Source organism: Macadamia integrifolia, chromosome 7, assembly GCF_013358625.1.
Source record: "Macadamia integrifolia cultivar HAES 741 chromosome 7, SCU_Mint_v3, whole genome shotgun sequence".
In the NCBI taxonomy this organism is placed as follows: Eukaryota; Viridiplantae; Streptophyta; class Magnoliopsida; order Proteales; family Proteaceae; genus Macadamia; species Macadamia integrifolia.
Window position 1 is genome coordinate 32,227,505 of NC_056563.1, and position 23,752 is coordinate 32,251,256.

The 23,752-nt window shown below is 38.6% G+C and overlaps 4 protein-coding genes across 5 annotated transcripts in view; 2 read left to right on the top strand and 2 right to left on the bottom strand.

Moving 5' to 3' along the window:
- The window catches only part of LOC122084081 (FAD-linked sulfhydryl oxidase ERV1), a 7,534-nt gene extending 3,631 nt beyond the window's left edge, over nt 1-3,903 (top strand). For both annotated transcript variants that reach the window (XM_042652126.1, XM_042652125.1), the window contains exons 4-6: nt 2,493-2,557; nt 3,399-3,476; nt 3,663-3,903. In XM_042652126.1, the coding sequence (XP_042508060.1) occupies nt 2,493-2,557; nt 3,399-3,476; nt 3,663-3,786 (267 nt within the window). In that variant the 3' untranslated portion in view covers nt 3,787-3,903. The remainder of the gene's footprint in view (nt 1-2,492; nt 2,558-3,398; nt 3,477-3,662) is intronic.
- A 904-nt stretch (nt 3,904-4,807) lies between these two features.
- On the bottom strand, nt 4,808-8,480 carry LOC122084082 (histone deacetylase 6). The gene is made up of 4 exons (XM_042652127.1): nt 8,327-8,480; nt 8,076-8,221; nt 5,226-5,351; nt 4,808-5,137 (listed from the first exon to the last, which is right to left on the bottom strand). The coding sequence occupies exons 1-4, from the start codon at nt 8,360-8,362 to the stop codon at nt 4,957-4,959; spliced, it is 489 nt and encodes a 162-aa protein (XP_042508061.1). The 5' UTR covers nt 8,363-8,480; the 3' UTR covers nt 4,808-4,956.
- A 247-nt stretch (nt 8,481-8,727) lies between these two features.
- On the top strand, nt 8,728-13,124 carry LOC122084083 (40S ribosomal protein S29). Its single transcript, XM_042652128.1, has 3 exons — nt 8,728-8,872; nt 9,332-9,431; nt 12,888-13,124. Exons 1-3 carry the CDS (start codon nt 8,811-8,813, stop codon nt 12,894-12,896), a joined length of 171 nt encoding a protein of 56 aa, XP_042508062.1. The 5' UTR covers nt 8,728-8,810; the 3' UTR covers nt 12,897-13,124.
- A 2,808-nt stretch (nt 13,125-15,932) lies between these two features.
- LOC122083722 (scarecrow-like protein 32) lies at nt 15,933-17,853 on the bottom strand. Its single transcript, XM_042651606.1, has one exon. The coding sequence runs from the start codon at nt 17,407-17,409 to the stop codon at nt 16,117-16,119; it is 1,293 nt and encodes a 430-aa protein (XP_042507540.1). The 5' UTR covers nt 17,410-17,853; the 3' UTR covers nt 15,933-16,116.
- Between the last annotated feature and the right edge of the window lie 5,899 nt (nt 17,854-23,752).

Below are 23,752 nucleotides of genomic sequence, written 5' to 3' on the forward strand. Positions count from 1 at the left end.
AAAAAAAAAAAAAAAGAAAAAAAAGAAAAAAAAAAGAAACTTGTTAGAAAACTGAAGAACTTTGTGTGAACAGCATTAATGCATATTCAATGTAAAACACATTATTTACAGATCATTTAGTTTATCATTCTTCAAGTTGCATTAAAGTTATCTTACACCTCCACAGAACTTGACAATAAAGCTGTTTTCTAGCATGAAGACACAGATATAAAAGGTCCACGGAAGTGTTTTATTTTGATAAGCAACTCTGGTGAAAACCTCTCCCCAATTCATTCATATCACACAACCATCCCATCAATTGTGCAGAAAGAACGAAAGAAATAATTTTCCTAGTAAAAGAAAACCTGGAGAACCGCAAACCAAAATGAAAAATCAATCAAGATCCATCACCACAATTTTGAAGCCCCATGATGGAAGGAAAGAAGCCTGGACAATGTGAAAACTTCCTCACTTCATTTATCCTGAGAAAGTTCCTCAAACTCTTTCCTCTGTCTTCCATGTTGCAGTAGGCCTTGGACCCTATTTAGTTCTTTTGGGAACATGCCCTCATGTTGGAAAACAAAGCCCTATTTTTTAGGTATTCTTAATGGGTTTCTAGAAGCCTAAAGAATTAGGTTTCAGAAACTCAGATTAACCAGGATCACAGTGATGTAACTATAACCTGAATTGAAGAAAACTAGCTAGCAATGGATCAACAACTCAGGTGGATGTAATATTTTGAAAGGAACTTAATAACATAATAAAAAACAACTCCCTCAAATCTGGTTTGAATCCAACTGCCAGATTAGGAGTCATGGCAGTATCTTACTTGAGATAGGATTCCCAAAACCTGAGATTGATGGAAGTTGAAGAATAATGGAGAAGAAACGATGATGAAGAAGAAGAAGATGCAAACTCAGCTTCCCATGACAACTTGTTGGAGACCTACCTACTAAACCGTAGAATCCCGCTAAGGGTTGCTGCTGAATCCCACAGTAGCTAGCAAAATCATTGGGGTCTAAAGGCCTTACATGCCCCTTAAATAGAAAACCAAAATTGAAACATAACAGTCCTAGGAATAAGCTCCAGCCAATAAGGAGCAAGTCTAGTCATAACAGGAATTTAAAATAGGAAAAATAAGAAGGGGAAACAGTCTTTTACTTATGCTGTGAACACGAGTCCTAATTCTTCTTACACAAAGGATAAGATAAGAGTTCTATCCAAATGGAACTCTAAAACAATTAATATAAGGAACTCCATAGAAGTAAAAAACAAATAAAACACCTAAAAGATGCCCCAGGGTCTGGTTGTTTGGGTGTGAACCTGAAACTGGACCAAAACTTGCCCAACCTGTTTCAACTCAGAACTGCAAGGCTGAGTTGAACCGAGTTGCCACTGAGTCAGCTTGTTCCTTCTTGTTTCTTCTTCTTTGCTACTTTTTGGAGTGCCTATATAGCCAATCTACATCAATTCTTTGATTAAAAAGGTTGAAGCTTCAGTGGCCAGCATTATGGGGATATCGAGTTGATATGGACTAGGAGATTGATAAGATGGCTAGTTCACTGGATTTGACTATTTGATTGGTTGTGTGGACTCGTAATGGCTATCTAATTACCAGAAGGCTGGGATAATTAGCAACAAACCAGCATGCTGTTGTTGGCTGGTCAGATCTGGTTGCAACTCTGGTCACAAGGTATTTTTGACGTATGGAATGAGTTGAAAAAATTAGAAGTGAATCTGACGGTTAGATGGAAGATATTAAGGAGTTATAAAAATAGAAAGTTATTAGAATTTTTTAACTTAGGACTAGAAACAATAGAAAATAGCAACTAAAGATAGCAAGTGAAAACAAAAATAGAAAGTGGCGAATGAAATTAGTAAGTAAGAAAACAAAATAAGAAGGAATAGAAACAGAAACTAGAAGGAAAATTAAAACTAGAGCACATAGTTGCAGCCATGAAGAGTGCATGCAGCCAATAGTTAGTAAAACCATTGATTGGATGTCGGAAGGAGAATGGGCCTGTATAAATCTATATGCTGGTATGAAATGTATGCTCAAATCTAGAGCATATAGGTTGCAGCCATGAAGAGTGCATGCAGCCAATAGTTAGTAAAACCATTGATTGGATGTTGGAAGGAGAATGGGCCTGTATAAATCTATATGCTGGTATGAAATGTATGCTCAAAATTGAGCGTTTTAGCCCACGTTGACTCAGGGGAAGCTCATTCAGTTATGGAATGCGCTAAGGGCTCTTAAGGAGGAGAGATAAGGGATAAACCCGCCATCCCTAGCTGGAAAGTCTCATTGAGTTCCCAGCTCGGCCTACGCTAGGATCGTCCCTCCAATCTGTTCAAAGCTTGATTGTTATGAAATCCGTCAACATGAATATATATATATATATATTCAAAATATGTATTTCATCTCCGACATTCTAGAGTAGGTGTGACGCCAAGTTGCTATTACTAATAGGGTAAGTATGACTAATGGACTATTGGGGCTTTTTGGCATGCAGATGGGTATATTATCTCGCATTTATCCATGTCAGGAATGCGCGGATCACTTCAAAGAAGTACTAAGGTACTTTATTCATTCTCATTTGCTTGCCTACCTCAATTATTTAAAGCTTTGCATGTCCTGCATCAATCCTCTGCATGATTCTATGATTCTATGAAATGCAGAGTACATCCTCCCCAACCCCCCCCACTCCCCCCCCCCCCACCCCCGCACTCACTCTCCCCCCCAAAAAAAAAAAAGCGGCGGCAGTGAACGATGATATTCTTGAGCCTTGTTTTATACTGCTTGTAGATGTTGCTGGCATCCCCTTATTTCCACTTATAAGGTCTTTTTCAGACAACAAAATTCTCTAAATATATTCTTTCTGGATTTTTGATACTTGTAAAACCAGCCTATAAATTGAAGTGGAACCTATGATGGGCTTCCTTATCTGGCATATATTCATGTTCACCAACACAACCTCTGTTTCGTCCGTGGAAAAAGCCATTTTAATGGTATAAGCACTGGCTGGCCCTTGTGTTGAATGCATACTGATATGGGAGTCGAACAAGGATGCCAGTGGAGCAGGTTCCCCACCTTATCCCCAGTGGTTAGGGTATAATATGAAGTATGAACCTTCTTGAATTTTGGTTACCCTCCCCTAGTTTTTGGTAGTTTCAACCGATCCCACACCCTTGTGTCACAGAATGGGATGGGATGGATTAGGTTGAGCATGAAATTGGTGAAACCCAGAGTGTTCCCATTCCAATGGCTGGAAAAGAGGCTAAAGATACTTCAGTCAGTTGTGAAACTGGTACTGTTTATGTACTTATTAAATATATCCACAGCCACTAAAGTAATTCCATACTGTTTAAACTCCAAGCTATCAGCTGACGCATGTTTCTTTGGTGTGGGTGTTTGACAGAGCAAATCCAGTAGAGGCAGGATCACATTCTGAATTTGCCCAGTGGCTTTGTCATGTGCACAACGTTGTAAACAGAAGGTACTGTGTTTTCATTTAGTCTAATTTGCTGTATGTTAAATGGCAAACCCTAGGTTCCATGATGGTGGCCTTTACTCCCTGTGATGTTAGCACATTGATTGCTTTAAAACAATTCAGTGGGCCATGTCTTGGATATGCATAGTTTTTTCACTACTAATGGATGTAATCCATATTTTGTTTGAACAGCCTGGGAAAACCTATATTCCCATGCCAGCGAGTAGATGCAAGATGGGGTAAACTGGACTGCAAAGACCGTGCATGTGATCTTCAAGGCATTACACTAGACTTTGACAAGTGGACGGACAAGTAAAACAGTTATATGGATTGTATGTAAGTCATTTGGTGACACTATTATTAGGAGAGGAAATCATATTTGGTATAGTTCTTATCCTTGTTACCATCCCTAATTAATGAGGAGTTCTAAGAAGCAATGAGGGTAAACAGTACAGAAATCAGGCATGTTGAAGGGTTTTTTTTTTTTTGTGGGGTTGGGTGGGGGTTCGCTGGGTCAACCCTTGGATCAATTGCTAGGAAACCGGTTTTGTTTTATAAAGCAATAAAATCAAATATAGTTGATTATATAATTAAAAAAAAAGCCTCTCCTACAAAGCAGGGGTGTTGACGAAACTTATCGCTGCACCGCCACTGGTGTAACATGGGAGATTCTGCCTACATTGGAGATGCCGGAAACCATCTCTTAAAAATTAAAATAAAACAATTTTTATGTGAAGAAAACAATAAATCAGAAGCATCCAATTTTAAAATAAAATCAAAATTTGGGAGTACCAATCCTTTGCTATCTAGGAAAAACAACCATCCCATGGTCAAACTACTGCCGGCATAAATCGACCCATTGGTGTCTGTAGGGAACTGTACATGGCCATGTAGCATGGTGCTCTAAAATAATAGCCATCACCCATGGGGCATGTCAAAATCGTCTACAATGAGGTGGTGAGGTGCAATGAGCATCCACTTGTTGTAGACAATTTTAACTCCCCATGGGGCTGCCCCCCACAGATTCAAACAAGGTATACTTCAATTCGATCCAACCATAGAAGTGGTTGTTTTACACATAGGAACGTACAAGTCCTGATTATCTGCAATGGGCAGTGAGGTGCAATGAACATCCAACGGTTGAGGTGCATAATGAAAGAATAAACTGTTTTTTTCCACAAAGTTTGACTCCCCTTTGTTCCTGCTGCTTTTATGAGACAGAAGGACAAACTAAGTAATCCATGTGTTTAAGATGGGATCCCAGGCATTCCATAATGCGGGTAAAATTAGCGCTCCTAGATTTTTTTTTTTTTTTTTGGGTAACAGTGCTCATAGAATTATTACCACCAGAAACAATTCCCTTCAATTAAACCATTCACAATGTATAGGAATTGTACTCATCATTGTAAAAGCAATTGATGCACTCAGGAAAATCTCCAATGTGATTTAGGTTCCCCTATAAAACTGAAATTTACTGCATCATATTTCAACAGCCTGAAGATGAACTGTTCATTTGACTATCACAGACCTCCAAACATTCTACTGGCCGAAATGGTGGGGGCTCTCCAAACTTCAATAGGTAAGTAGTTTCATAAACAGGTCGCAATTGCAGTATCACCTGAGCATCTAAATATGCATCACAGGAGAAGCACCAAACTGACAAATCACTGGTCCAAAAGAAATAGAATAGAAAAAACCCTTAGTCACGATAAAGAAAGAATCGGAAAGATCAAGGAAGGCTGAACTAGTCCCTACCTATAGCTGAGTGCTACACAATGTTTTGTTTCTTGAAAATGTTCAAGCATGTGCTTGTTCACAAAGCGACTGCAGAGGACATCCTTACAGCACAGGCATAACCAATTTTCTGCTGGATGATGGCACCTGAAAGAGCAAATGAATGTACAAGTTCAATGAAATAAAGTTTTGGATTGACAGTTGATTTTTTTTTTTTTTGGGGGGGGGTGGAGGGGGATAAGTTAATCAATTACTTAGAAAGATGGGTAAAAATGGTACAACATGGGATCCACCATAGAATACAAGAAGACAAGGCTAAAAACAGTCTACAACTGAAACATGCCTCCGCCACCGGGTAGGGGCCCAAACACAACTGGTGTGTACCTACACCTTCCCTAGCCAACTTATATCTCCAATGAAGTTAGCAGACTCAACCTCCAAGAGAGAAAAATTCCCTGCACAGCAAGGGTCTTTTAGCTTTTTTGAGAAGGGGTCCAATCATGTTGAATAAGATCATGGGGAACCAAAGAAGCAACCTGTTCCCAATGCCACAAAAAATTATAATCTATTGGGATCCCAGCAAAAAGTCTCAATCGTTAAGGCCCATCTAGTGAATCTCTTCCATCCCCAAAACATTTTGGTTTAATTCTCATGAAGAACTAACTGAAATGAAGAGATGTTCAAAGACCACGTTTCAGGGCTTAGATACAACGCTCTAGGGCATTAGCATTTAGATCTAAATTTGAACTCCGCATGGGGTTTAGGTTCAGCACAAACCAGGAATCTTTCCTTGATGGTCTCTCCCTTTAAACACAGTCAGAAAAGCACAACGAAGCATCAAAATCCAAGGTTAGATGCACTGACAAAATATTTAGATAAAAGTGTCAAACAATATCTTGAAAGACATTGCCATGAGATTCTTAGTAAGAACATTAGCAGTAGAAAGGAAAACTGTTAATAAAAAAGAAGAGCTTCTGTATACAGCCAGTTCCCAAATGCTTATAAAGATGCCAATATATGGACTTTACTAATGATATTCTAGTTGAGTAGGTATACATAAAGACAACAACAATCATAACCTTATCCCAACTAAATGGGGTTGGCTGAGTAGGCACATAAACTGAATATAAAATGCTTCAAATTGGTGAGCCATGCATTTTAATGCAGACAAGCAGTGTTCTGACTGAAGGTCGGACCAGGCAGTCAGACCATGATCGAAAGTTAGGCCTGTCAACTACCAGGCCAAGGCAATTTGTATCACTTAGTAGCAAATGCCTTGAATGATTAGAAGAACAGAAAAGAAATTTCATGGGAAAATTACGGTGGTTGTAGCTGGATTAGGAAAGCAATTCAATTGTGGATTTCATGTTCATTTGGTTTGGTCCAGTATGTAAATTATCCAATTGATGAAGAACATGATTAGGCCTTGATATGCTGGTGGGTCCACATGGGTCTATCTGAGGGTTCAGTCATCACTCATCAGTAGTAGGTCATCTCAGAACAAGGGCATGATTTGGCTTATGGAAACTTCTAAGGCATGGTGATGTACATTTTCACATTAGCTTTGTCCTATTTAATTTTACCTGTTTTGAGTTGATTTAAAGTATTAGTTTAATTTGATTTAGTTTAGCCTCTTTTTATCGATAACATCCCCGGAGGCTTGAACTCTAGGCCTCCTGGTGAGCGTTGGCTTTTTTGCGCACCACAGCTCACCAACTACGCTAGACATTTGTTATTTAGTTTAGTCTTAGTTGTTTGGGTATGGTATAGTTGTTGGGAGAAGGTTTACATTTCAAACTCAGTTCATCATAGGAAAGCATATGAGTGCTAGTGTGTTTACGAACAAGAAATGTCCTACTAGAAGAATAAATGCATTTTTTTCTCTAAAAGTCTAAGGTCTTCAACCTTGAACTCTATCCTGAAACTAACCCAACAATCACTCCAGAGCACAACCATATTGTCCATGGCTGATAGGAATCCTTCAAGCCTAAACTAAAAGCCTTTCCAAACTCAATTATAGCGCTTATCAAAACCCTCACTTCTTCCCCCTCACTGACCTATTTTGCTGGCCTCCCTGGTCAGCCACAAATTAATCACCATCTGTTTATCAAAACCATCCATCTAGCTTCTTTTTGTTTATAGCACAACATCTAAACAACCTATTTAGGCAGGATACAGTAGTGCAATTATGGTTTATTTTGTAATTTAATGGTGTAATTTTATTTGGATAGTGGTTCTGGACTAGGATTTCAACCACTAGATAGTTGAGTGAGAGCTATGTGTGGAAGAGAAATGAATACAAAGGTTAATTTCAGAGTACCATAGTCTAATGAAGCAGAAGGGCTCAAGTGCTTCAACAGAAACTTCAGGTGGTTTTTTGGTCCATGGTTACTAAGAAACCCACTTAACCTTCATTGTATCCATTTTCCTGACCAAGATAATCAAACTAACAGATTGTCTATAAGTGTTCTCATTGCCTGTTTCTTTACCAGGCAGCAACAGATTGGGTCACTACAAGCAGGATATCAGTGCTAATCCTGCCACGCACCCATCAGAACCATTAGGTACATACACCAATAATATGGAGTTCCTTAACTATGAGCCCATGAATAATTCAAGATGGAGGAACAGAACATTCTGTTTCCTCATTCCAATTTCCATAGAGTGAGCGACTGCACATCCCCTATGCCCTTTCTTAACACGCAATTCACCATCAATCCCTCTACAATCCCTCTACAATCCTACCCAAATCGTGCCTACCCTCTCTGCGAATTGCGTACAGGAGGATTACGATCATATAAGCAATTATTAAGGTTTCTCAGATCTTTTAACAATTGAGGGACGGCTTCATATTCTGGCAGAGATTCTGACCTGTTGCAAGGGGTATCGGGAGCTGGAACATGCAAGAGATCAGATGACAAAGAACCCAGATGTTCGCATGAAGTCCGTGCTTCAACCCAGCCCGAGTCAGCGCCATAGACCTCTTCATCTTCTATTTGCAGACACTCTGGTTCATCCTGCAATTTCAAGGTATGAAGCCTTTAAGATGCTTAATTTGGACATGAAAGGTGGAGAGAGAAGAGAAAAAAGATAAAAAAAGAGGATGAAGATCTCCAACCCACCCTCACAACGGACGATGATGAAGCTTTTTCCGCCATTAAACTTATACAGTAAAGATTGAAGTTCGAATATCGCCTGGTCCAGACTCCAGACTTCTTACACAACAGGAGGTTTTAGAAAGTGATTTTGGTATTTAGTTAGTTATGAAGGCTATATCAGTCATTCACATCAAGGAGGAATCTCTATACTATGCCCCGACTCCCGACTCCCGACTCCCGAGTCCCGAGTCCCGAGTCCCGACTCCCGACTCCCGAGACGTAAGTTCCAATCTGACGGCTAACTCAAAGAGGGCATCCATCATATGTTCTGACGGATGGGATCGCATCTTAAAGTGGAACCACTGATAGGAATCCAACGGTGTGAAAGCTTTTGGCTTTTAGGGTTTCAGTATAAAAGCCTAACGCATTCGGTTTGTTTTAACTACTCATTCTTCTTGCAGACAGCAGTAGCAGTGAATTAGGGTTTTTTTTTTTTGAGAGCGGAAGAATGGGGCATTCGAATGTGTGGAACTCTCATCCAAAGAGCTACGGCCCTGGATCTCGTACCTGGTATGTGATCCCTTCATAATAGCTTGAAGAGTTAATGTTTCAGTTTCCTACTCAAGCCTTCGTGTTTTGAATTCCAATGGGTTTTCTTCTGAAGTTGTGATAACAATTAACCAATCTTCATAAGGTCGAGAGGCACCTGTAAGTCTTGATCCTTTTTACGCTGTACGCTGGGAAAGGAATTCGAGGGGCTCGACTTTCCATGGGGAATTTATGTTCTTATCTGGACCTTTAATAATTTGTATTAGTAGATTGTTTTTGCCCGTTTATTTTTTTCCTATAATGAGATTACGTCGACGAAGATCTATTTTTTTATTTAGTCTTTCACTTCTATTAATCCGCATTGTTAAGGACATATCCTGAAATCTCTGGTGGTTAAGAAAATATTAGTAATGATGATATTATGATTTGAGCATGTTGGTAAGGTTTGGTTGATGTGATATTGATATTCCTCTTGAGCAGCCGAGTGTGCGGGAATCCTCACGGATTGATCCGGAAGTATGGGCTGATGTGTTGCAGGCAGTGCTTCCGCAGCAACGCCAAGGAAATTGGCTTTATCAAGGTATCATCAATAAAAACTTAATAGCATTCCTGTGACTACCTTTTATGCCTTTTTACATAGTATCTGGAAAATCGTAATCTGTGTTTGGTTGTTTATACCCCTTATTATACTGTGCTAATGTACTTCATTTGATAGTCAATAATATTGGTCTTCAATCTTTAAACAGATCTCCAGGGTGCATAGTGTTTAGAGAGAGGATCGTAATTATATATTTACATGTTTGCCATGTTTGCCACTTGTTGTCAAAACACTTTTCAACTTTTAGGCCTGGATAAAATGGGGTGGAAACTTGTGAGTGTGGGTTGAATTAGCAAGGAAAGGGAAGGATTGGAAAAAAATAAAGTATGTAATTTTTAGTGGGGTGGGTTTTGGTGGTTAAGAGTGGAAATGGAGGTAGGTGGGTTCCTATGGGAAAGAGATGAAATAGGAGGAGAGAGACACAAAAGCAACTTTCCCATGAATAGTGTCAAGAGTGTGAGTGGGGTGGTAAAAAATTGAGTGCCACGTCAAACAATAATTGCATTTGAAGAGCTTGTAAGTTTCCCACCCCTTTTCACCTTTTCCACTTGTCTCCGTCAAACAAATAAGGCCTTAACTTTTATGCAAATATTTCCTAATTAGGTTGTCCCAATGATCAATTAAGTTATTTGACTAGAATATCTTTTAGATTGTATTTGGATTTCATTATCTTGTTTAACTATGGGAATAGAGTCCTACTCTATTTAGCATTCACTGATGGAAAGATGCATTACAATTTCTATATGTAGGACTCTAGGTCTCTATCTATTATGATGTCATTCTCATTATTTGGAGCCATCACCAAGATAATACTAGAAGGGAAGCTACTTCCCTTTTTGATTTGTTGTGATTTATAAATATAGTGGAAAAATATTTGTTTCATTCCTTAAAAAAATTGTTTTATGTATTGGTAGGAATTAGGTCCTACAATTAGTATTGAAGGCTCTAATATTGCCAATACATTCATGAATCATAGCATACAAAGATGGAAACGATGCATACCATTCACCATCGATTGAGTGGAATTTGTCGCATTCTTTAGCTTTCTATCACTCAATTTTTATTATAACAAACACGATGGATCTCTAAGTTTCTCTCACTAACTCCCCTTCAATAATCTCTTGGTGATGACTCCAATAATGAGAATGACAGTAGAGTAAGGAGAGGACCTAGAGTCCTATATATAGACTGTAGTGCATTCTTCCATCAAGGAGTGCAAGTTATGGTAGGATTTGATTCTTACAGTCAAACTTGGGTTGGGTTTGTTCAATTAAATCTAATATGGAAGTATATAAGAGATATACTCTGCGCTTTAATGGCATGTGGGACAATATAATTAGGAATGATGTGTAAAAATGACACTTTCTCCAAAAATAATTGATATTGGAAGCTTCCAAATTTCCCATCTCTAGGAGACAATAGCAATGTAGTGGTAATGTGATTGGTTTTCTTGGATAGAGTTTGAGCCTATACAGTATGGTATGACTGTGATTCTCCTCTGATTATTGCTTTCTCCTCCCTCACCCTCACACACAAAATCTCTTTCTACCTCTTTCTGTCTTTGCACTCCTGAGATTTTTTTTTTGGTGGTGATAGAAAAATTCTTGTCCTTGATGCAAAATTTGAAATTTAAACCAAAGAATCTTTTCCTTTAATTGCACACCAAGAAAATGCAAGGGAAACTCAACCTATAGGTGTAGATGCTGCAGCCTCTCTTTAAATAATCCACACTTTGTTAGAATTATGCTTAGGGTGTGTTTGGACTTTGGATGTCATGAAGGAAACAAGACCACACAATTTCTTCTTGCATTTTATTGGCCATTTGAAGGTTTGGGGTGTATTGAAGATTCTAAATTTAATTTTTGAATGTCTTGGAATACTCATGATTTTCTACCGCTGTCATAAAAGGAAACCCACCATGTCAATGAGAAAACTGGGACGATCGAAAAAAAGAGGGGGAGAGAGAGCCTGGTGGGGGGGGGGGAGCGAGAGGGTGCCTTGTCGGAAATAGCAGCATTCGCCCGTAACGTCCCTGATTATGCTTTAGCGTTTGACTCTGGCCTGTGCCTCTCCCATTATCCTTCGCATCCCACAACCAACACTCTCTCTTGCTGAGCAAAATTTGATCTTTGTCGTGACCATGTGTCGAGAGGTGCTTTCTTTATTCTTTTACAGTTTAGATTCTGCATGTTGTTCAGAGTAGGGTGTGGTTGATTGTTTACATAAAGGTGGAAGTAACAAAGTTAGCATTTGTACTTGTTGGGCGTTGAAGTGCTTTGTGTTCTAGTTTGATGGCTGGAGGTAACGAAGTAACCTCAATCCTCAATCAGGCCATGGTAATCTCTGCCTTCTCTCTACTAGGACTTGTGACATTTCCTTTTTAGTCCATCTTTTGCTGATGGGACTTGGGAAGGAAAATTATGTTGTGGGTTTTGAAGTATATTCAGGTTTTACTTTTCTGGGTTTGAAGGCGAGGGATTTAGGTAATTTGCATTCTACACAAAGTTCCTTCTTAATGGGGTTGTAGGGTAGATTTGATGGCAAAAGGTTGTTTTTATTTTTTTTCTATCCTTGTTTTTTGCATGCCCTTTGTGTGATAGAGGAGTGAAAAGAGGATTCTTTTCCTGGCTGGCACTGCAACCACCAGTCGAAATTCACTGCAAGTCCTGTGCAGCCATTGAAACTCCCTTGCAGCCCTACGTCTACCCTATCTTTATTGGTTCTTTGATCTCTTTCTCCTCTTTGTGACAATAGCAGAGCCTGAAATATCTGAATCACAACTATAACCCCAAGCCCTAAAGGGTTCTATTATTCTCCTTGTTGCCTCGTTACTTTTGTTAGCCTTACCTTCTTATCTTGTTGATTAAGAACTGGAAACTGGCAATCAGTTTGATATTCCTTTGAAGTTTAGGTTATTTGTAAGGCGTTCCTCCCCCCTCCTCCCCCCTCCTCCCCCCTTTCATTCATATGAAAATTCTCTTTTGACAATGTAAGAGTTTTTCTTTTCTTCTCTTTTCCATTGTTTTGTTTTTAATTCATTTATTGACAAGGTTATGAAACTTGGGATCGGTTTCGGGATCGATCAAGGTCGATACCAATCAGGATCATGATAGATTGGACTGTAATAAACAGATTTGCCCCTTCTCAATAAAAGTAAATTTTATTACCATTTTACTCTTATGTCTTACTCGTGGATCAGTATCAGATCGGTGAAGGCCGATACAGATACTGATCCAATCAAGGTTTAGAACCATGTTTATTAAAAAACAAGTAGAAATTTTCATCCATGCCCCCTTCTCCACTCTGTGTGTTCTTTCGTGTCTGATGTGCTATTGAGATTATTGGTTTAATATCTAAATAATTTGGTTTTTGTTGTGTTCTGTTGGAATTTTTTTGTGGTTGGTTATATAGTTACTAGTTTCTTGTCTTCTGTTGCAGTACCGTTAAGTGATGAATCCTTTCGTTTGGGCCCCTTGTGGAGAGTTTCTAAGCGTGGCTTTGCTTGGCTTGGTGGTAGTGTTTAGATCTCTTGCAGCATATGATCCTTTTAATGGTTAATGATTTATTGAAGGGTGATAGAAGCAAGTCATGAGACTGTTAAACCAAGAAATATTGTTTTTGATAGATTTATTTGGTTCTTAATGGAAGATAAGTCTTTTTGATTATTGAAACTAACATATACTTCCAGTTACCATCTTGGCTGTTTTATCTGATCGACCAACCAATATTGTTCCAATTAATATTAGTGCTCTACGAGGCTTGTGAGAGGAACAACTATGGCCTGGCTCTTGCTCATTGCAGTTGGCCATGTGATATGCCTATTGTTTTTTCTTTTATGTGGTGATTGGAACTTGGAAATGGACGTCTCAGTTGCTCCAAGTGCAGCAACTCGCGTGGGCTGTGGCTGGGATGAATACAATGCAACACAGCACCCGATCTAAGCAAGAGTTAATCCCAAGGATTTGCAACTCCAGTTGTGCTGGAGTATGGCCCCCGTGTGCACACATAGTGAGGGATGAAATGACTGTCCCATTCCGGATGAAATGGAAATATGTAGCCGTTGTTGATGCTGCTAAGTTATATCGTGAGAGGTGTTCAAGATATTTTCAGCCAATTTAACACAGTAGTCATAACTAGTGGTCTTCAACAATGGTGGAGCCAACTTATAATACTGGCATAGGAAAGCTCAATTTCTGCAGAATCGTAGAAAAGGGTTAGTGCTGCAGATCATAGATTATAAAGAAAAAAATTGGTGAACAATTTAGCATGTTTAAAGTTCTCATAAAATTGGAACAGTTCCATGACAGATTTTAAAACTAGAATTGAAGCACTCTCTGAATCGATGCCGGAAACTACATTTTAGAAAATTAATCAATATGAAGTAACTCATTAATAGATCTAAAAAAATGTATGTTGAAACTAGATTTCAAATATCAAATCTGACAACTCAGATCTAGAAGAAGTATGATAGCAAGCAATTCTTCTAGTGTAATTGGAAAAGATAATTTTTCGAAACAAGTTATCAAACTAGAACTTTAAACCACTAATAAAAATGGGAATTAATAAGAATATAGTAGATTGATTAGTATTAATTCTTTAAACAGAAACGAAAGAAATGAGAGTCGAGAAAAATTGAAAGAAATGAGAGTCGAGAAAAATTGATGTTCAGGGTTAGAATGAAGAAATCTAATTTTAAACTACTAATGCATAAAAGAAAATGATAGAAGAAAGGAAGAATATGAATCAGGAATCCTAACCGATCTTCTAAGCTGGCATCCCACGACACCCAAGCTTGGAATCTCATCAAGCCATCCCAATCCAGAAGGATTTATAATATCTCACAGCAAAATATAGCTCTGAATCTCACAGAAATAAAGGGCCCCATGAGTCAATTTCTATTCATCAAATTACTATGTAGGCTCAAATACAAACTCAAACTGAGCCTAAATATCCTTTAACCTTGCTGTGGAGGTAGTTTTGATTGACTTGAAACAAAACTGAATTTATGGAGATCTGTCCCAGCTTAAATAAAACACTTTTATAACAATTAAAAATAAAGAAATAGTCTGCAAGACTAACTAGTAAAAAAAAGGGGAGAAGCTTCCTCAAAGGCAGTGTGGCCCTTACACTAGCCTGGGGACCAATGTTAGTGTATGTGGAAGCATCAACATGAGTAGGATTTCCGCCTTTCATGAGGATGGGATGGTCATTTCACACATTGTGTCTGGTGCAAGGGCCACGTTGCCTTATAGGCTTCTCTTTCCATAAAATAAATCATGTATTCCTACCACTTACTAATATTTTGGTTCATTAAAGTGGCATATTGCATAGAAAATCCATTAGACCAAGACCCAACCTACGACTTATTTTATTTAAGTTCATTTTCTCTTATTTATCTATGTTGTGGGTAAAAACTTGTCCTAGGAGAGAATAACCTACATTGGTGAGCGAAGGGAAAACCGTGATCCATGTAAGGATTGGAGTCTTCACTTCTTCATCATGCCTTTTCAAAATTGTGCGGGTACTAGTCAGTCTCCGGGCCTTAGACCAAGATGTCCAAAGTGGATAATATTGAGTCGTATTCCTTGTTGTCATCAATCTGCATCAATTTGCCATAGATAATTCTATTAGAAATCAAGCAAAATATTTTTTTTCCACCATAAATAGAGCTAAATGTATTGCCCAAATCATCTTCTAGTATGGATAATTTGCAGTATTATTTATAACTTTACCATGCGTCAACGTGATGCTTTGAGGATTATTTTAGGAGTCAACTCTATTAGGGAAGAAAAAAAAATATTTCTCCACATGGTGAGCCATATATGGTTGAAATTGGTTAATATATTTGGCTCATATACACGGGAGAAGATTCCTTTCTATATAACAATTAAGAACCCATCCACCTGACAAACCCTAACATGACCCCTTTTTAAATTTAAACTGTCCAACTAGGTCAAATTTTTTGTTCAATTGCCTAAAAACATATTCTCAACCCAAATAATGGTTTTTCTTTAGAGCATGCTTTGAGATATTAGGTTAGAGGATTGTACACACTTTCAGTGTCAGAGATTGAATTTGACGATTGAGAAAGGGAGTTGCACTCCTTGGGGGAAGGATATTGATTCCACTTTCCAGGATAACTATCGTAAAAGGCCTGTTGTTCTTGTTCTTGGTTTTGCACAGCTCTGTTTACTAACATCTTCACATAGGATAAAAACAACAAAGAGAACTGTCCATCCGCCAATTTGGCAATTAAAATCTCACAAGAAGAGAGAAATTTATGTAGCAACTAGATTGATCTCAACCTAAATCCCTAGCTATTTGTTTGGGTTGAGTTAGTTCTCCGCTAGAAGACAATAAAGCTCGTTCAGTTTAAAAATCAAACACTGAAACCTTTGAGTATGGTTCTGTTGGGACTTGGGTAAAACTCATCCTTAAAAGTTAATAGTTAAGGAAAGTATCCTACTATATACGTACCAATCATGAAAACGGAAAGTTTGAATAGCAGAAACAGATTAATACCCTCAAAAAGTACAAGCTCCTCATCACATCCAGTACTCGTGGAGGACAGAATGTAGAAGAATCTTGGTTAGCCAGAGACTGAAACAATCTAAAAAATGGAAAAAAAAAAAAAAATGATGAAAAAGAAGTGTCTACTTTAATCTAGCTAGGCAGGTACCCAAGCAGTGGCAAAGACCACATTGTGTCCTTTCCAAGTAAGCACAAGATCATCTTCTTCCTTCTTCAATCCCCACCCGGCTGCGTGTTCGTCAAGCATGTTCTTCACCTCTGAAACCGCTTCTTCACTAAATGTCACTCCCCGGAATTCAGCATTCCTCATCCTCTGAACCCATCTGCTCTTGGGTTCAAGTCTCTCCACTCTCTGCAACCCCTCTTGTGCTATCACATTCTCTATCTTCCAATATATATCACCTTCATACCACTGCCTCTGCTTGCTCCCTTGTGGCAAGAACGTATCAACCGTATCATAAGGTATCCAAAGGTAATTAAAAGCTGATCTCAATCTGCAAACCAAGTCATTTGATGTGAAATCTGCATCTTCATCAACCACAACAACAATCGTCGGTTCTAATCCTCGAATCGCTTTAAGAAACAATGTCCGAAGAGTCTCTTCCGGTATGAAATGAAGCATCATGTGGCAGTTAACGACGAGAGCTTCACCTTCTCCGACCAATTGTTGCACTTGATCGATAAGCGAAGCATAGCCATCGCACCAACTCGAAGGAATAACCCTAAATTCCAATCCTACATTTCTAGACCTCGCGAATTTCATTAGCTTTGAGCATAATTCCTCGTAAGAGAGGTCTAGTATAGGCGGCACATCGGCAGTAGCTCCGGCGACTGTAAGCTTAATGAACGGCGGGCCTTCGGGGCGATTCGCGATTAAATCGATCAGAGTTGGGATCTGCATGCAATGAGTGGAGCTTAGATCGACGATGTGGACGACGGAGAAACCTTCAATGGCTTCTGATATGATGGCATTGGCGGCGGTGAAGCCGAACCGATGCCAAGGTGTGAGGTCTACGAAACTGGCTAACTCCACCACTGAGAACTTATGGGTTTGGAGATATAAATTGGAGTCTTGGGCCATTGCAGTGAGGATCTTGCAACTCCCAGTTTTGGCTGCACGAACTATTAAAGCTCTAAGGAAGCTGCAAGTGAGACGTTGGTTAGAGTCACCATCCGGTGTTGCGATGTTGTTGAGAACCCAAAGGATTTGTTGGGCTAGAGTGGAATCGTTGCTTTCTATTGCATTTGCACAGTGGACCAGGAGTTGCTCCATGCAATTGGCATCACCAAAGCTCCCAAGTGCCTTCTGGGTAGGGAATCCAGGTAAAGACCTGGTCCTCTCAAATGGGTTCTTGTTCATCTTCACATTTGAACAAGGAATAATTGCATGGTGGAATGGAGGCGATGTTGATTCATTAAACTGAATCATAGACTTGTATAGAGAGAGAGAAAGAGAGAGAGAGAGTTAATTCAGAGTTTCATCAGATATTCAGAAGAGAGAGCAGAGAGAGAAAGAGACAAGACTCGGAGTGGTCTCTTGGGGGACGATCCAGTAAATGGAATTTCTGAAATGAATCAGGAAATAGACGGTTCAGGTTCTTGGGGGGATTTTCAGTTGCTCAGATGAAAAATGACTGAACAATGGGGATTGGCTGGTGGGAAAAGGAAAAAAAAAACCCATATCCCCAAAAGAACTTGTTGAAGTAAAATTGGGCAAAAGCCCTCCTCCACCTTAAACTCATCATATCAGTATCACTATCTCTGAGGCTGTGGAACTATGCAAATAATCTTTTTTCTTGTAAAGGTATATATCCTTTCCTATGGCTGCAAAACAGTCTGATCTGTTTTTCCTCCTTAAGTCTCTATTCCTCTGGGTGTCTCAGTGTTAGAGAGAGAGAGAGAGAGAGAGAGAGAGAGAGAGAGACAGGGTTTTGCTGTTTAGGTATAATAAGGAGTGAGGGTGAGGGTCGGACATAGGACTTACGAGGCATGTGAGGTGACCGGCAAGGCCGCCAGGGATGTTGTCTCATCTGAAAGTTGAGGTTTTGTCGGTCATGATGAACAAATTATTTTACAGTCTACACCACTACAGATTTTTCTCTTTTCAATATAAATTTTCATGAACCTTAGGATCTTCAACTCCTGTAGATTTGTTTTGATTGCTCATTGATAGAGTTCTATTTCTCTCTTTTTTTTTCTTCTGGAAATGAACCTTAGGATCTTCAACTCCTGTAGATTTGTTTTGATTGCTCATTGATAGAGTTCTATTTTTCTCTTTCTTTTTTCTGGAAAGTTAAAGAGGGAGGTATTATCTTACATCAGTTTGTTCTGATCCTTAGTGCCTTTATATGTTTGAGGAATTCTTTACATTTAATTACTTAAGATTTTGGATTGGACCCTCCAACATGTATCAAAGCGAGTTTTATGGTGCAAGTGTCTCTAGACCTATCTTTGTTCATCCATGCAAGTGAGGAGTACTGAGAGTATAGTCCAACATCGATAACCTTTGAATCCTTCTTTCTCTGTCCCGTGTTTGTTAATCCCTCCACCCAATAGTTTGAGCTTTTGGATCTGGCCCTCTCACAGATTCTCAAATCTCATGTAGCATCAAAAATCTTGACAATCTTAACATGTATCATCTGATCAGTCATTTTCAACACCAATAAAGATAACTCACTCCCTTCCCACCCCTCTTCTCTCAAACATATATTTGTCAGAAAAATATATATATATATATATATATATCCCACATTGACTAGTCCTGAGACTTAGAAGACAATCTAGACTCTTAAACATTCTCAAATCTCAAGTCTCCTTCCCTTATATTGCCTTCGATTTGATAATACAGATATATATAACAACCTCAAGTCCCCCTCTCTTTCAAAACTATGGTTTAAATCTCTCTCTCTCTCTCTCTCTATCTCTAACTTGGCAAATCTTATCCAGGACTAGTGCTGGATGTCCACTAGAAAGTAAGGTAAGGGGACGAAGATCATAAGAGGGTCACAGTATCAAATATACATGTGAAAAGGGAAAGATCCTTGGACCAGGTCAATGTCTAAGTTCCTGGCTTGATTTGGTGCTCTGCTGTCCCAGCCCGTGATACTTCTCTTTATAGTTGTACACACACGGAGGTGAAGGACTCTTTCTGTTTCCGTTTGGTTGTCCATTGGCCCCTGTGACAAGCTAGCCCCACTTCAAATAGACTACTCAATCAATTCATCCCTCACTGCATATTAATGCCAATACTTGCCCACACACCCAGAAAAGAAAAAAGAGGATATGTCCCTTGTCATCCTTCATCTTATTATTCCATTTTCCCCCTCTTCCTTGCTCCCCCATCTCCATCATAGCATAATGATGAGGACTTGCCTGCTCTCTGTCCCTTTTATTTTTCTTCTTCTTGTCAATGTGAATGTGCATGAGCATGAACATATCCATTGATGACCACCATCAACATGAGTAACCAGCAGTGTATAGGCCATGTCATTTCATTTTCCCAACTAGATAAGGTTATCATAACAGTCCATATAATTCTACCATGTGGCAAGATGATAAGACTGAGAACAATTTAATTATCGATTGATAATGTATTAATTTTCATACTTAAATTCAATCAAATACCCTCTCATGTGTATCTATGCACTTGTGTGTTTTTCCAGTAGTCCATGTATTAACATGCACCTTTCTATAGTCATTCATAATCCTGAGTTTTCAAAACCTTGTTTTGCATGCGACAAACTCCATTTATGTTAAAACTTGACATATGGGGATGGGATCTTAAGTCCTACTTGTTGGGCCCCATCTATCATATTACATGACAAGTTTTCACCTTAAAGAGGTCCAACTAGATAAGCCTCTAGTGGTAGACCAACGAGTTGGTAAATTCTTTCTTATTGTTGGAAAATCAAGTCTTGAATAAGTCACCCGAGTTAAGCATTACAAAAAATAAAAAATCAAAAGCAAGAGTTGCATTATATAAGACTTGGATCAAGTCTTCTCGAGTAGCTTATGACTTTATTATTTGATCATTTCCTTTCCCCACCCCCCCCCATCTTTTTCCTTAGACAATAGTTATCGTCCATAATCATATGTATATATTGTAACTCGTCTTCCCCATCTATAGAGCAACGAAAATTTATATATTTGGGATTCTTCAATTGTTTTTGATTTTTTTTTTTTCATAAGAAAATGCCAAAAACGTAACTCGCCCCGAATCACCGATTTTTGTTGAGGACGAGACGAGCGAGTCTAAAAACATGATTTTCCGACTATGGTAACAAAAGAAGCTGCTGCACATATGTATGATACACATGAAAACTAAAACTTTCACATATGTATAGATACAATAAATTGATTAATTCATGTGCCAGGCAATGCTAAATTAACCATTATTATTAATTGCCCTTTTAGTCAAGTGATTTTGAATCTGCCATAGCTTTGCTAGTCATGTTGGAAGGTTTGAATGGATATTAAAACCCAATTTCCCGAAAGACAAGTCAAACTCTTCAAAGATTGCCAAAAGGAAATAGTTCTATGTAGTTTTATTAATTCCTACCACATCATGGTTTTGTGCACTTTCAGTTTAGACATACAAGTTAAACAAAGATTTTTGATAGCAGGGAAAAAGCTGACTGAGTTTGTTCTTATTTGCAGTATAAGAACAAGGTTTTTCGCTTTTTTTTATATTGGCTTTGGAAAGGATTGGGAATCAAAAGAGGAAGAAAGAGTATGAGAAGAATCTGAAGAAAGCAAATGAAGAGAATCAAGTAAGTTAAAAGATAGGAAGTTTAATAATTCCCTACACTTAGAATTTTGAGGAGGATTCCCAATAAGCTTTTGAAACAATGACTAGAAGACATAATGGGTGGAGCCAAAACGCTGAAATCATGTTTTTGGAGTTTTTCTACGAAGGAATTCTCTGGTGACTATAGGCTTTATGTAATGTTGTTTTCATTGGGACATACCACAAACAAACAAGAAACTAAGAGAGTAAGGAATGTTGAGCATGTGTTCAAGCCTCAAACAACTCTAGCCTTTAAACTTATAAAAGTAGCTACTTGATGTGTGTGTATATATATACACAAATAGGTACAAATGGGCAAATATTATTAAGATAAATAAGCACACGATGAAAGAGTGCAGATTCCAATGTGTCTTCTCACATGATAAGATGTAGGATCCACATTAACACATTCTGTCAAGGTTCCAATTTCAAAATTTGAATTAGATATACTCTCTCTTCGAGTTTGATCAATTGATACGAAAACTAGGGCATTGTTTAGCCAATTTCCACCTATTCTGACAAATTCTGATCCAATTCAGTTTGAAATTGGTCAGGACTGATATAGATCTTATAAGATCAAACACTAAGAAACACGAATAATAAAGAGACGATAGATCTGTACGACACAGAGATTTAACGAGGTTCACACACCAGGGTGGTGTGCTCCGTCCCCGGGCGAAGAAGAAGATGATTCACTATGCAGAAGAGAGATTGCATCCTAGCAGCGGTGAGGAAAAACTCGTCCTGAAACCCTAGCTCGAAAAACGCCAAAATACAATGACTTTTTCAACAAGTAACAGTACATTATATATACTCCAAATCGTGGGTCGACCCATGGGGTCGCGGTCAATCCGGTCAAATCATACCGCGAGGATGTAGCCCCCGCACCCCCATACGATTGGCCCAAGCCCGGAGCCACTAAAATATGTCGGATCGGGTCAATCTTCAAAACAGGTCAAGAATTCGAAACAAACTTAACAGATCTAATTTCTAGTTTTAAAATCCACGGTCTCTCTAGTTCTGACCCATGTACCATGCTGGCCGCCTGGCCTCATTTGGATGATATCTATATAATTTAATTCATTATTTCTATGACTGTATCGATTGCTATCAATTCCAATATAGACTACAAAAAAAAAAACCAGATCCATGTTCTATCGGGCAATCTGTGTCAGATATTAGTCCTAGTTGATCTCATACTAATTCTTAAAACCATGATTAATCATTCTCTGCACTACCATTAATGGGCCGTGCAAATTCCTTTCCACACTAACATCATGAAAAACTCTCTCACATATATATTTTCTGAAGAGAACCCAAAATTTGGGGTGATATACAATTTTATAATGAGTGGCCGTAGCCAAAACATATGGAGGCCAAAGGCATGAAGACAAAGTTTTTGTATGTCGAGCCTTGGTGCTTGGACTTGACTTAGTCCCAGCAAGTCCAAGTTGCATTGGTCCATCTTTGTATGTTTGTGGGCTTTAATAGCCCAAACCCAATCATTACCAGGAGCCTAGCTACTAGCCTAGGAGGGGCTAATTAATTTAACAATTTGGTGAGGATTTTGTGTTAACATATGACATGGCTGAGTCATTAAGCTGTCTTAAATGCAATATATATATATATATACATTTATATATAGATCAGATCAGATCTATGCCATTGATTAAATATAGTGTGTATCTAATCTATCTATGCCACTCTCTTGTCGCTACTTTCCTTCCCCCTCTTCTTTCTCTCCATCTCCAGCTTCGGCATTGGTTCTGATTCCGGTTCCGATTCCCTCTCCCCCATTAATAATTAATTTGGTTGCTGAGTCTAAGAGCGCCTAGACCAAGCAGGTAGAAGCTGGAGAATCTGAGCTCTAGAAATTAAAAATTAACCTAGAAAAAACCCTTTTTGTTGTTGCTAACATGAAAGTTCAACTCAAAGAGTCTAAAGAATCCGAAGCTTGGGCCCAGGCACTTGTTAGTGAAACTCTACTACAATTGGAAGCTGCTAAAACAACTGTGGAGATGCTCTGATTAGATTCCCTTAATGCCAAAGAGGTTTACAACAACCTTGTTTTGAAGTTGGAGCGAATTTCAGAGCCAAGAATTTCTGTCGAAAATTTACTCTTCCCCCATTAATTAACATCTGTATATAATAAGGAAAAAATTCTTAGATTTTCCGTGAAGCTCTATGGGATATGATGTAAGCTAAAGATCTTAAAGCACACAGGTTTATGGTAAACCATATTCTCCACAAGCTCCAAGTCAAAACCCTAAAACTTCAATCAAAAGACATATACAAACGAAAAACAGAGCGCCGTGCACAAAGACCAAAACCCAACTATCCAAATCTGCCTGTTTTACATAAGAAATCAAATAAAATCCAGAATTGGATTTGGAATTGGGTCTCTCTTGAATCAGAGAACTAGGAGAGAGATGGTGTCCTTAGCTCCCACCCACATCCGATGAAGATTTCGATATCTCCAATATATTTGGTCCTCAGACCACCCATGCTTCTTCTTTCTCTCCCTCGCCTTTGCTTGTCGGTTGCCAAAACTCTAATGGAGAGGTAGACAATGAATCGTTCTGGCAGCGTTTGGCAGCGTTCCGACATGCTTGAATCGTTAGACTTGGTTGGAGATAGAACTAGAAGAGAGATAAAGTGTAGTAGCGGTGGATTGAAACTTTAGAACTCTTCTTTTAATCCAACTGTTATATTTAGCATAAACAAATCCAACGGCTAGTACCCTGCTAGTGTTCCTAATACCTTTGTATCCCGCTAGCATCCCTATACCGCTCCCTATATATATATATATATATAACTCAGCATTGGATACTTATCTAGTTTAATGTCTTATTTGCTTTGGTCAGCCATTTTTCTTTTAACTCTTGGATCCAAAGCAAATAACTCAAGCATTGGATGCTTATCCTTAACAAAAGTATTCCCTCTGTTCTTACTTCATTTTTGGTTTTTTTTTTTTTTTTTTTTTTTT